Source organism: Melospiza georgiana, chromosome 5, assembly GCF_028018845.1.
Source record: "Melospiza georgiana isolate bMelGeo1 chromosome 5, bMelGeo1.pri, whole genome shotgun sequence".
Classification (NCBI taxonomy): Eukaryota; Metazoa; Chordata; class Aves; order Passeriformes; family Passerellidae; genus Melospiza; species Melospiza georgiana.
In genome coordinates, this window is record NC_080434.1 from 26,210,407 (window position 1) to 26,224,620 (window position 14,214).

Genomic DNA, 14,214 nt, shown 5'->3' on the forward strand with positions numbered 1-14,214 from the left:
CACAAAACTCACAAAAAACCTGCAGGGAAATTCACTGTGTAATTATTTGAGAAACTCTCACTTTTTCGCTGCTTTTCCTCCTTTTTTGCTCTTCTGCTCTCCCTATCTGGTATCCCTTTCCTCTTCTGTTCCATGGGGATTTGGGACAGGGCAGCTGGCCCCATCTCCTTTTCATCAGCAGCCCACTACAAAAATACCACTGCAGGTTGCTGGTCTTTTATTCATTATCTACCAGTCTGTGATCTGGAATGCAAATCCATGTGGAATATGCCTGGGACAAGGAGAAATTATACAGGATGACACATAAATGAAGTTCCCACTTCTCTGTCAGACTCAATGGCAAACTCTGCTGTGCTTTTCATATGAATTTTCAATTGTCTTATCTACTAACAGCTAGAAATCAGATATTTCTCTTGTTCCCTCACTTTCTGGTGCTTATTATAAAAGCAAGATTCTAGGGAAAGATTATAGGCTGAGCTTCTACCTCTCTGTAAATCAATTAGCTGAGTTATAAATGAATAACTTATTTCCATCAATTTGACAGCAAAAGCCAATCTGATTTAATGAAATCTAACTCAAGATGTTCATATGCTCGTCTTCAGGGAATTAACGCATATGATGATACAGAGAAGATAAATAAAGGAGCTAATGTGTTGTTCTTCCCATTAGAGCAATGATAAGATATATTCAAAAACTGAATTATTTCTTTCTTGTTACACTGAAGGCTAATGCCATAGAAACCAGATCCTATTCTTACAGCTGCCTGCTCTCCTAAGCAGTTGAAGGGAGCCACACATCAGCACAGAGGCTGAATTTTGACCTCTGCTGTTGGCTCTCAGAACTTCAAAGATTGACTGCATCAAATCCCTTTACACAGAGAAATCAATTTCAACATTTTCCTGCAGTTCATTGCTGAAGCTTAGCATGTATCATGACACATTGTTTGTGTAAGCTCTGCAGAAAACTGTGGGAATTCAAGATATTTTTTACAGATACACCACAGTAAAACCAAAACCCCCACTACCCAATATTTGACGTTCGCATTTTCCCTTGGACCACACACCTATGCAAACTGGCACACTCAGAGAAAATGCAGCTCAGCTGCTACAAAGGCAAAAACAAGAGTTTTCTTTTCCTGCAGGCTGCTGCTGTTCCTATCTGTCTGCAAAAACAATAAAAGCAGGTCACTAATTATCTCTTTCCCTAAAATTGTAAATTTGAGGAATTATACTGTGGCCAAATAAACACAAAAAATAGGCAGCAATGGAAGAAACGCTCGAGAAAAAGGCAAACTAAAGCTCAGTCTGTGAACTCCTGGGACATACAAGTATTTATCCAAAGTTATCTTACACACCCAGGTTTCCTGAGAACACATATTGGCCATTCTTCTGGGAAAATGTTTTTGGCTATAATGAAAGCAGGTAATGAAACTACATCCTAGGGCTGACAATTCCGCACCTACACACGGTCACACAGAACGTGCACTGCAAGTCACTACAGCAGTGCTGAGACACTCCTTCCACTCTGGCATGAGAGGGATGTCTAGGATGATGGCTGTGTGACACATTAATGCTGATTTCACCAATTCTTGGGAGCTTTTTCCATTGAAATTGAAGTGTCTCCTATGCAGTGCTGTCAAACCCAACTTCTCTTATGAGTCCCAAATGGACTGAATACTCCAGATAAGTATCTGGTCTCTTATAAGAACAGGACTGAACGTTCTTTTTTTTTTTTTTTTTTTTTTTTTTGGTTAATTTTACGTAATGCTCAGCAGAGCTTACTGCTACCCAAGAGGATGCATTACTTACTTCCTTCCTATAAATTACTTCTCCACATCTTCCTCTTCATTATTGCCACATGAAAGATGAGCTCTTTATGTTATTTCTCCCAAAACACGTAATACTCTTTAACCCAGACACTGACATAGTTACATATGAATACAGCAACAACCCCTGGAGGATCTCCATGGCTCAAGCTGATATTGAGAGGCAGGTAAGATGTAGGGAAAATATGTGTAAGTACCTGACCTTTCTACTGTGAGGCTTGAGAACAATAAAGGGAATTAAAAATAATACATCTCTCCCTGATATGAAACTACTTTTTAACATTTTCTACCCTGATTATGAAAAAATTAAATTTAAAATCTAAATAGGATTCTGGGATAAAAGAAAATATTCTGTTAAAATCAAATTTGAATCCAAATTTTTTGGTTTTGTGGTATTTTGTCCTACTTTTTCTTACCTTTTACAAACAGATTAAAAGCAGTCTCGGAATGCTAATTTAAACGAGTGAAAATATGTTTCTTGCCAATAATGCCAACATACAAAACACAGTTTTACAGGCCTGACAAAAAAATTGCTCCCCTCTTCCATTTGGGGGACAGGATTCAGGCCAGATTTACAAATGATCATTGGCACACCTGAAATCCCTCTGTTCAACACTCTGCTAACATTTTCCAAGTTTGTGCCACTATCTTGCACCTTTTTATGAGTGAAAGGACTCTGAAATAATAGGTTTTGGAGAGGACATATTCTCCTGCCTGTTTCATATATGCCAACAAACAGAAGTGGAGAGTTTTGTCTGGAAAGACAAAGACAGGCTCTCTTGCAGCAGTGCTTGCTGTTTCAGCCCTACCTTTCTCAGAAGAAACTCAATTGCAGAAGAAGACAATAGAATAAAAATGAGAGAAATTGCAAGAAGATAAGTATTTAGGGAGGAAAATTCAGAAGAAATAAGAAATATGCTGAGAAGTGAGCAAATTAACTAAAACGCCAATAGCCATAAAGGCAAAATTTTTTTCCTGCAGCCTTCTGAAGAGGCAAACTGATATAAAAAATAAAAAGATGACATGATAGACCAAACGTTAAAAACAGTACAGATGGACTGGTCAGCTGGAAAGACCACAAAGTTGATGCTGTTTTCTGGAGGAACAAACATCTGACAGGTTTCACCAGGCACCATTAGCTCCCAGCAGTCAGGTAGCAAGCCTGTAAGAGGGGCTGTGGGCTAACTTCTGACACTGCAAAGCTTTCATGGCATTTTTCCTCCCCTGGCAGGAATTTTAATATATGTGTCTGCATTCACAGAAAAGAGTCAGAGCATATCTACCATTTTTTCCTTTTTTATTTCTGAATCACAAAAACATTTAGGTTGGAAAAAAAAAAATCTCTAAAATTACCAATTCCAACCTACGACCGAACACCAAAATGTCAGCTAGACCCTGACATTGAGTACCACATCCAGCCTTTACTTAAACACCTCCAGACACAGTGACTCCACCACCTCCCTGGGCAGCCCAGTCCAGAGCCTAATCATCCTTTCAATGAATAAATGCCTCCTGATGCTAAAACCTAAATCTCCCCTGGCACAGCTTGCATCCTCTTTTCTTTTTGCCAGCTGTCTGGGAGAAGAGACAATGCTCTCCATAGATTACAGCAGACCTAGAGAACACTGAAATAGTGGCTATGAAACTATAGTATTGAACCAACTTAAACTGCATTTAATGACTTTTTGAATGAGCCACCCTCTGTGGCATCTGCTCCATCCAATTCATGATGGTGCTCTGAACACAGACTGACAAAAGCAACTTGGATGGAGGATTTCATTGTGCTGTCATCTGGACTGCAACTGCACCCTCAGAATTCGACACAACAATGTGGGGATGTCTTCCACAAAACCTCACTCTCCCTTGTAACACACACCCAAGCAGATCTACAAGACCTCAGGAAGGTGCTACAAATCCTGAGGTTCACCTGCTCTTTGGGAGTACATGATCCAGGCCACTCAGGAGGGCATGTGCTTTAGATTTACAGATTGAGGCTTTCTGTGCATTTGCGAAGGGCACGACTTTTTCTGTTCTGCTACAAAAGAGGCCTCCTCTCTCCCAGAGGTTTGAAGCTGAGCATTGCAGTGCCTGTCCTCCCAGGCAGCACCCACAGCTGAAAGCTGCAGTAAGGAAGGAAGAGACATCTCCAGGCAAGTCACACGCTGCACTAAGGATGGCACTGATAAAAGCAAGAAGCAAAACAAACAGGCTGAGACTGAACGTGTGACCTCATGATCAGGATGATGCAATGTATCCAAAGCTGACCTTTTTGCTTCCTGTTGCTGCTTGACTCTGGAAATAAGCTGGGTAGCAGCGCATAATTCAATCGCACTGGCAAGTTCATTCTCCTGCTCCGTTACGAGGGCATGGTAGGCACCAACAATAAAGTTAAAGTAAATGTCAGGAGGCCAATGAATTGCTGAGAAGAACATTTGTTCTGATCTTCCATCAAGAACAATAACTCTAATGGAAGCTAGGAAACGGCTGTAAAACCTAATACCATGATGCAAGCAGGCAAACACCCAATCTATAGTCTGAGCACAGTGGGAGAAGGAGAAGAAGTAATCATTCTTACTTCACTACACAGATATGAAAGCAAGCGCAGCATTTCCCTGCCATCCTTTCTGGCTTGGCTGAAATCCCTCCAGGGGACCCATCACCATTCTCCCTGAGCAGTTTGGATCCTGCAGATGTCAGATTTTTGGGAGACAAAGCAGATTAGGAATGAAGACACGCTGAGCAGGTATGAGCCCTGGCTGACAAAGAAGTTTTTTTACCCATTTTGTCAGCTGTGCTGCAGCTGCAGTGGGCTGAGTGACCAGGAGAGCTGGGGATGCAGGGTGTAACCAGCCCTGCCCTCACAGCACAGCTGGCTTACTGCTCCCTCTAGCTGTCCCCACAGCAGAAGGAAGAGATGCTGGTTTGACTTAGAGGCAGAAGGCTCCATTTTCATCTTTAGAGAGCTGCTGGAGCAAATCTGCAAGCTTTGGGAAGCATCCCATTCACAGCAGGGATGTTAGAAACCAGTGCTTGATTTATGGATGAGTCAGTCTCCATCTTCAAGTGCAGTGATGATTTTCAAGCCTCTTGCTTGGGGAGGGAAACCAAATGGCTATTGGTCATTTCATATGTAATTTAAAACTGTATTTACTGTAAGGATCCTACTGAATCTTAAAGGCAGGACATACCCATGTGCCAAAAGATGAGCTGGTGGGGAATAAGACTGCCCTGGCTGAACAGAGAGTTTTGGCTAGAATAAGAAAAAAAAAAATAAGGAAAGCTCATGGCCTCTGGAGAAAGGACAGGTAACAAAGGAGGACTACAAGCATGTTGTGAGGTTAGGAAGAAAAATAGCAAGGCTAAAGCTCAACTAGAACTTTTCCTGTCTGCTGCCATAAAACACAATAAAAAATGGATATGAGGGAAATATAGTGACAAAGAATGAGGAAATGGTTGAGGTAGTAGTTAATGCCTTCTTTGGCTCAGTCTTTAACAGCAAGACCAGGGTATCCAGGTTGTCCTCAGGGTACCCAGCATCCAGAGCTGGAAGACAGGGATGGGGAGCAGAAGAAAACTCCCACAATCCAGGAAAAAAATGGTCAGTGACCTGATACACCATTTGCACATCCACAGGTCTATGGGGCTGGATGAGATCCACCCAAGGGTACTGAGGGAACTTGCAGAGGAGCTTATTGAGCCACTTTCCATCATTTATCAGCAGTCCTTGCTAACGGGGCATGTCCTAGTGCACTGGAAGTTGAAAATGCAATGCAATATCATGGAGCAGATCATGCTGAGTGCCCTCACGTGGCATGTGCAGGATCTGGACAGGCTGGATCAATGGGCCAGGGCCAATGGTATGAGGTTCAATAAGCCCAAGTGCAGGTCCTTCCCTTGGGTCACAACAACCCCATGTAGTACTACAGGCTGGGTAAGGGTAACTGGAAAGCTGCCCAGCAAAAAACGAGAGACAGCTGTGTGCCCAGGTGACCAAGAAGGCCAATGGCATCCTGGCCTGTTTGAGAAACAGTGGCCAGCACTGCAAGGGCAGTGACTGTCCCCCTGTACTGGCACTGGTAAGGTCACACCTCGAGTGCTGTGTCCAGTTCTGGGCCCCTCACTACAAGTGGGACATTAAAGTGCTAGAGGAAGTCCAGAGAAGGGCAACAGAGCTGGAGAAAGGTCTGGAGCATGAGGCTTATGAGGAGCTGCTCAGGCAGCTGAGGGTGTTTAGCCTGGAGAAAAGGACTCTCAGGGGGACCTTATCCCTCTTTATAACTACTTGAAAGGAGGTTGTAGCAAGGTGGGTGTCAGTCTCTTCTCTTGGTAAGAAATGATAGGACAGGAAGAAACCACCTGAGGTTGCACCAGGAAAGGTTTATATTGGATATTAGAGAGTGGTCAAGAGAGTGGTCAAGCATTGGAACAGACCACAGGGAAGTGGTTGAGTCACTATTCCTGGAGGGATTTAAAAGATGTGTAGACATGGCACTTAGGGACACGGATAAGTGGTGGATGCGGCAGTGCTGGCGAATGGTTGGACCCAATGACCTTAGAGGTCTTCTCCAATATAAATGTTTCAATGATTGCAACCCCAACACAAACCCCTAGGTGAGCCTTGCAAGGCTTTCCCCTCAAAAGTCACTCCTGAAAAGTCTTGACGTTTTGTAACAGCCGTCGTTGAGGTTGGGTCACATATCTCAAGATCCCAATGAATTCCCACTCAGGCAAAAAACTTAGATTCAGGGTCATCTCATTGATTCCCCAAGTCCTTTTGACTGACTGGAAGAAGAAGGCATTTAATGCTGAACATAACTAAATTCCTTCAGGAAAAAAGAAAATAAATCTAGTCCCAGTTGTAACCTGCTGGGCATTTCTCAAAACTTGCCTTGTTCAATTTTAGCCTACTCTGAAAGCACGTAACAAATTAAATGGAGCCCATTTGTTACGCAAATGATAGCTAGGGTTTCAAATAAAATAAGCCTAACCTTGATGGAGATTTCATCAGTACAGGCTATTATTTCCCTCTGCTAATGGCTAACGGCCTAGTCATCTTCACCAAGCAGCAAGAGGTCTCCCAGCTGCCTGGGTGAATTATGGCCGGAGTAAGTAATATTAACCCCTCCAGGGGAAGTACGTAGGTCATAAAACAAGAGCTGCACACAGCTGCTAATGCCAGCAAAGGCAGCCTGTGCTCATCAGCTTGCTGGGTGTATGGCAGGAGAGGGACAGAAGGGCTTTGTAGTGGCTGTGCCATATCACAGCAGCCCCACATTAATTGATGTTTTCCTTTGTGGAGGGATGGGTCCTGCACAGGACCAAGGAACAGTCTTGCACAGATAAAGCAAGATAGGGATGACCAGTGCTAGCAATTGACAGATTATTAGGTCTCAGTTTAGATGGGGGGCAGAGAGGAGAATGTCCAAGTGTCTGGTCTGTGGAGTGACCCCATCCCACTGACCAGTGGCTCTTTGGGAGCTCTGTGTCACTACTGTGCAGCAGCACAGCTCACTTGCAACGCCAGGACTTGCTCACTGTGGCTAAAGGAGTGAATAAATCCCCACAAACTGCTATAATAAAGATTCAGCCCACAGACTCTGTGGCGTAAACACACATCTGGTCTCTGTTTGTAATGAAATCAGCTGAAAGCACCATTGTGCATTAATAACAAAAATGCTCAACATATTGCTACCAAATAAGCTCTGCTTGTCTTGAACTTCTATTGTCACATGTTAATGCACTCTTAACACTGATAAATGATGAAGTGCTAGAAAACATTCATCAAGGGACTTAAAAGTCAAAAGATAAGCATTACTGCAGCATTGTTTTCTATTCCACCAGTTCTTTTATAATTTGGGCAGAAGTTAAAAACAGAAAGTCAGGGGCACAAAACAAACATTTCACATTGAGCCTGCCTTTCTTTGGTAAAGATTTCTTAACTATGGGGTTTATCCTCTGCTTGCGTGACATGAAAAAATCCTTGAGGATGCATGAAAGGGCGTTTCCTTTTTCAACAACTCAGTACTTTCCATATGTCCACCCACCTCCTCCTCCCTCTTCTTGCCACGAACAAGAAATGTCATTTACTCTAGTTTAACTCCACTCTTTAGTCCTTCTTCTTTGCCTTCCCTTACCCTCTCTGCCTTAATTTCCATGAGATACTTGCTTTCTCCTTGAAATTCTTGGCTACTCTGCATGGTTTGTGCTTTACGTGTGACTGTTGATTCTTTTGGGTTCCTTGTGTGAGAAAAGCAGGGAGCTGAGCAAGCTCATTGTGCAGACTCAGAGTGGTCAACACACGGAAAGAGTTTTACCTTTTGAGTGATGTGGTTGATCCAGGGTGAAGAGCAGTTGCTAAGATCAGGTCCTTGGGGTTCCCAGATACCATCAGGCGCGAGACACCGGAAAGTTGCAACACCTGTAATAGGAAAGTTGCTGTGCTCAGTGTGACTGGTTGCATTTTGGCCCTGGAACCCCATGTCAAAGGCTTTTGGAAGCTTATTAGTGCTCAGGTCTTGAGTAGCAGACTTCTGAGTCATCTCAGTGTCCTAGTCTCCCATCATCTCAGTCCTTTAAGGGCCCTAAGACATAAAAGACCCATGATGTTGAGCAGGAATATTATTTCCAATTTGGCAAACAGCAATTACAGACAGAGGACATGCAGGAAAGCTGGTGGGCACTAAGAAATCAAAAGTAGATCTCAAACACCGAGCCAGCACCTTGAGTGGTCTGCGCCACCACTGGTGATTTGGGATCAGACCCTCATCTTCCTTGCTGCTTTATGAAGATTTTACGTCTCTGAATCATCATTACAACATTTGGGTGGAAACACACAAAAGTTTGAATGCTACAGACGCCAAGATATAATGGCTGGGGTTTACTGTCAGCCCCCAGCTGTCAAGAGGGACTTTAGAGGAGAGTTTTGTTTGAGAAGTGCTGCCCAATCCCTGCTGGAAAAGACAGCAAAATGCCTCAGACCCTTTCAGACAAAGAGAAGTGCATCACTGCTAACGTATTACAGCTTTTAACAAGTTGTGTGAATCACTGAAACTGGAGATGGGAAAGGCTTATTGGCCATCCCCTATCCATAAGTTGAGCTATTATTTTTTCCTTAGTTATTTTCATCCTGTCCTCAGCTCTTGTGCTTAGGAAAGGACTCCCTGCATCCAAGCCTTCATTTTCTGTCTTCTCTTCCTTTTTACAGCTTTGGTTCAGAATATCCTTTCCCCTCTCTGGCAATCACATCAGACTTTTGGCGTTAGTTTTACCAAGCAGGGCTGGAAAAGACAGCAAAAATGTTCTTTACCTATTCTCACCCCTGATACCTTTCCATGCTCCTCATTCCTTAACATATATTTTATCAGTCTGTCCTCACTAAATTCCAGACTGAGTCAGTACTCATACACACAGGTGTGAATGGCTCTCCAGGAGGGGAGATTTAACACTGAGTCTCTCCTCTACAAGTCAGATCCCTTTAGCCCTCATTTTCAGGCAATTTCCTCCATTTTTAAGATTTCTTATTTGAAAGAGAACTTTTGGGGCTGGACACCAAGACTAGCATGAAAAATAACTATTTTTAGAAAACTGCATTTGTTAAACCACAGCAAACTGAACCGTATGCCAAAACCCATTCTTAGTGCGATTATGTTTCAAATTGAACAGAAAATTTCCAAAAGCAACATTTTTCAACAAAACAATTGTGGGAAGAGCAGAAGAAAAGGAGCAAAATCCAATAAGCAATAAACCATTTTGAAAGATTTGGCTTTGTTTCCCCGCCTCCAGTTTCCCAGCTGATCATACTGGATGCTGGCTGCAGTTAAAAAAAATCACTCACACTGGTTCAGGAGCTTCAAAGTACAAGTTTTGTTGATTTCCTCCCCTGTCCCCTCTCTTAGCAAAACAAGCAAAGAATTAGCCACCAACACATCAGTCAGTGAGTCCAGGGGTTACAAATACAGGCAAAACCACATAAGGCTCATCGTACACAACTTCTGGAAGCACAGGCTCTCCCAGCACATTCCCAAAGGGTTTTTAGTATTGGTTGCACACTGACAAAGTGTTATAGCAAGTGAAGACAGCCTGTTGTGTCCTCCCACCCCCTGCCTCACCTATGGAGCCCAAGGGACAGGGCTGCTTGGCCAGCTGGCCCTGCCGAGTGCGGGACCACATGATGTCGCGGGCCTCCATGGGGTCGCAGCTCTCCGCCCCGGCTGGAGGCAGCTGGGAGGAGGCAGGTGGCAGGTGTGTGGTCATTTCATCAGGGACATCGGCCATGGGGGACGGCGTGCTGGTGCTCCTGTTCCTCCTGCCCGAGGCCGACGTGGTGGTGGTGCGGCCTGTGGTGCTGGTGGCCATGCGCGGCGTGGTGCTGGCGGTGGTGCTCCCTGGGCCCAGAGCCCCCGAGGTGGATACTCCTGAAATCAAGGCAGAGCTGGTTAGAAAGAGGAAGGGATACTCAAGCCTAGGTCCTGAGGATGTCCCCTCTGACGGCTGCGGGGCCCTGCAGGGTGTAACTGGAGCTACGACTAAGGCAAGGCTTTCTGTACAAGCCGCCTTTCCGAGACAAGCCGGAGCAAACAGTGAGAGAAGCACACAGGGGGGTAATGATCACTGGAGCACAACTGATTTTCCAAAAGCACTAGCATCTGATGAAAATAAAGCAGCACTTTATACCCTCACCATTTTTCTTCCTGGTATTTTAATGCAAAAATCTTACTTCCCATCTTTTAGGGAACACCTAACAGAGAAGTGCTTTTAATTGTTAAGTGGTGCTGAAGACCCGGCTGGTTTGGACAGAAAAATGTTTTCCATAGTGCAATTAAAAAAAAAAAAAAGGCAACAAAAACCAACAAAACCCAAAACCAAACCACAAATCTATTCCCAAAATCAAAAGTGCACAGAGGGATGAACAAAAGGCTGCACTCTGGAGCAAGCCATCAATTTTCTCTGAGGTTCATGCTTTGCTGCACCATCCCAAGAGCAATGCCTGGCCCCTCGATCTGGAGGCCACGTGACACAAGCAGAAAAGCACGTCAGCCCAGCCAGATCCTGGAGACTTTAATGCTCAGTGGGCTAATTCATTGAAAACCTGCAATGAGCAGTCAAGCAGCAAGAGGTGGGGAACCTGCTTTAGAAGTGCATTAACCCACTGTACATCCTGAAATAGCTGCACCAAGTACTGAGTGTGTGGGGAATATTGAGGGATGTCCACCTTAAAATTACCTTATTTAACCTCCTGTTTAGACCAAGGTGCTTGCACAGACTGGAGCTTCACAGGGATCTGTCTATGGCTTGGCCTGAAATATCAGGTGGGGGAACTGAAGCAGGCTGCCCCTCACTGTTCCCCCAGCACCCCTGCTATGTCACACACAGCTTGTGGAAAAACTTGCTTCTCCCATCTCCTTTACCTCTCTCAAAGATAAGCACCCTCCAGCTTCTCTCAGCATAAAACTTTTACTCCAGTTCAATGCCAGATATTCACAACTGCCCCCTCAATCCCTGCCTGAGAAAATTTTGGGTTGACTGTGAAATGCAGGTAAAGAAGCAATATAAAAAGGCTTGTTTTGATCCATTTTCACTCTGATTTCCATGCTGTAACACCTCACTACCATCCCGTCTCTACCAGGATCCAAAAAGCCTTCAGTCACTGCTCCATGTCCACCAACAGGAAATGGAGTTTCTACACTAATTCACCTGAGCACCAGGACACTAATCTGAAAACAAGTCTTCAACACTCAGTGATCAGGTTTTCCAGCCTTCTCCTACCACCTCCCTTTCACCGTGAACCCTGAGTTTAAATGAATTCTGAAAAATACAATGCAAAAACCATGCAGATCCTGCACGTTTGTACAGGATCTTTTCTCTCAGATTTCTTCCAGTTTCTGCTCAAAGCTGCATTCGGTCACCAAGCAATGATTTCCCCCTGATGTTACACGGAGGACTAAAATTTGTAGAAAACTTCAGAAAATATTACACTTTTACTGCAACAGGACTTATTAGAAGTAGGTTTTATTTCTTCATAATATAGATTAGCCTGGTAGATAGCAACCTGTAAAATGTTTCCCATTTACTCTTACAACAACAAGTTATTTTCCTTCTGCAAAATTACCTATGCCACGCACAAAGGAACTGAGTAGATAGAGCGGATGCAGTTTCAAAGTCAAAGCTAGCAAACCCTGTTTAAAATAATTCTTACAGTCATGTGTGAGCGTATAGAAACATATACTGAGCACCCTGGAGCTCCCCTTGATCCACATGCAGGAGATCTGCATTTTTAAGCCTAGTTTTCATTGAAAATCATTGAATATCCCACGGCATGCTGGTTTTGGAATAGCTCTGGCAAGTTTACTGTAGCAGATAGGCACATGGGATTTAATGGCATTTTCCTTCAGCCATAAAAAAATGAGCTGTTTTATCTTTCATAAACCCCCTGGCACCAGTGTCAAAATCTCTTTGAGGGCTTGTTCTTCCAACTTTTTTCTTGTTCCACTGGGCTTTCTGGCTGCTTTTGAAAATAAACACATCCACCATTTACATAGGACAAGTTGTAAGACGACATGAAAGAGCTGCCTCCGAGTTGCCTAACGGAGTGAGACGGATGGGATACCACTGAGCTGAGTTCAAAGGTTTGATTATTCCAAGAGTCAACTTGGTAATGAGCTCCAGCAATCATGATCACCATGCTAACACCACCCAGTTTTTCACCAGGAAGCACCACTTGCCAATTTTGCTCACACAACCATGTGCTTCAAAAACCAAGTTAATTGGTAAGGAGGTAAAGAACAGGGGATCAGGATCATTTACATATAAATGATTCTCAAATCCAAGCAAAACCATGAAGAGACTGCAACCTGTGTAAAAGCACCTAAATCCTGCAGCACAGAACAGAGATCAAACCTCCAGATTAACTCAGGCTGCCAATAAACTGTGAATTTTTAACCTGGGGGAAAGCAGCGCTGCAGCACTGCTTCAACAGAGGGATTCTTCAAACAGTGTCTCACAAGACAATTTTTGCTCCAAGACAAGCATCTTTAAAAAACTCCAACACTACTACAACTAGAAATGTAGAAACTTAATTATTTTATTTTCACTGTTTATTTTACCATGCATTGCCACATCAAGCTGTTAAAAGTTTTTGGATAAGACTCAGTTTTTATTCCTTACAAATCCAAGACTTTGCTGACTCTGATTCCACGAAGCACAGCACTGGGATAGGAATTTTCAGTGCTCCCAAGAAAGCAATTTATGACTGTGGAAACATTTCTTCCCCAGAAACACCCCAAAGTGATACTTCACTTTTTTCTTTCCTGCTCTATCTAGAGAGCTGGCAGTAATAGCAGAAGACTAAGTTTTGCCATCATTCAGATTAAAGCTGCAGCCATAAAAAAAAACAAACCCCAAAACATTTCCAGCGTCCACAAGGGAGCAATTGCAACTCCCAGAGGAGCCTCTCTCTACTCAGGGCACATTTGACTAGCAAGAAAATAGAAATTTTTAGGTTTTTCCCTTCTCTCTTTTATTTCCCAACCTCCTCATAGAGCTCAGGCTTGTGGAGGCAGATTTTTTCTTTGTGGAAGGAAAATCATGATAGAGATTTGCTCATAGGGAAAAAATCTCATATAAATAATGGACGGTCTTTTCCCCCATTTGTCTCTGTTCCCCCTTCCTGAAGTGGTGACATGACAAGTGACCAGCACTTTGTATTTGTCATGAAGAAACTCCACCACATGTCATATAACCACAATGTGGTTCGATGCTCTGCTCACCTCATCCTGGTGCTCCCAGACATAGGAGACTGCTTTCCCAAATGACTCTGACTAGTGTTTTCCTATCACAAAAGCAGCTTTGATTGCAAGAAAGGCTATTTGCTACCTTTTCTCTCATTTTTCTTAAATTTTGGCACCTAAGTCTCCAGCCAATAACCCAGTGTACTCAATAATACTTAATCAGAGATATCATGCACTTTCTGTCCCATGAGTGAAGATAACTAGGTGCCCCTCAAGCAGAAATTGCTGAGAGGATTTCCTGGGTGAGGCTCCCAGGCTTTGGTGGGGTAAGGGATGACAGGAGACATCCATCAAGCTGTCCTCCCGGGGTCACAATCCAAAGGTTCAGCCTGCAGGCTGCGTGCTACGAGCCAGCACTTGCTCACGTAATTGGAAGGAGAGGCTGCACTCCAAGTTCCACGCTCAAGGTCCAAGCAAACCACGATGACTTCACTCTCTGGCGAGTCCTGCATTCCTGAGCCTGACGCTCAAGGAGAAGGGATGGGGTGCTGGCAGCCAGGAGGCCCTGTCTGCTCCCTGTGCTGCACCTAAAGCAGGGCAGGACCAAGTGAGCTACAACTAATCCAGCAGCTCAACAGCAGCAATGCCAGCGTTCTCTTGAGC

The 14,214-nt window shown here is 43.9% G+C and overlaps 1 protein-coding gene across 16 annotated transcripts in view; it reads right to left on the reverse strand.

The window, feature by feature from the left end:
- The window catches only part of ADGRL3 (adhesion G protein-coupled receptor L3), a 493,129-nt gene that overhangs the window by 95,634 nt on the left and 383,281 nt on the right, over positions 1-14,214 (reverse strand). For all 16 annotated transcript variants that reach the window (XM_058025189.1, XM_058025176.1, XM_058025182.1 and 13 more), the window contains 2 exons: positions 9,934-10,239; positions 8,140-8,243 (listed from right to left, as the gene is read on the reverse strand). In XM_058025189.1, the coding sequence (XP_057881172.1) occupies positions 8,140-8,243; positions 9,934-10,239 (410 nt within the window). The remainder of the gene's footprint in view (positions 1-8,139; positions 8,244-9,933; positions 10,240-14,214) is intronic.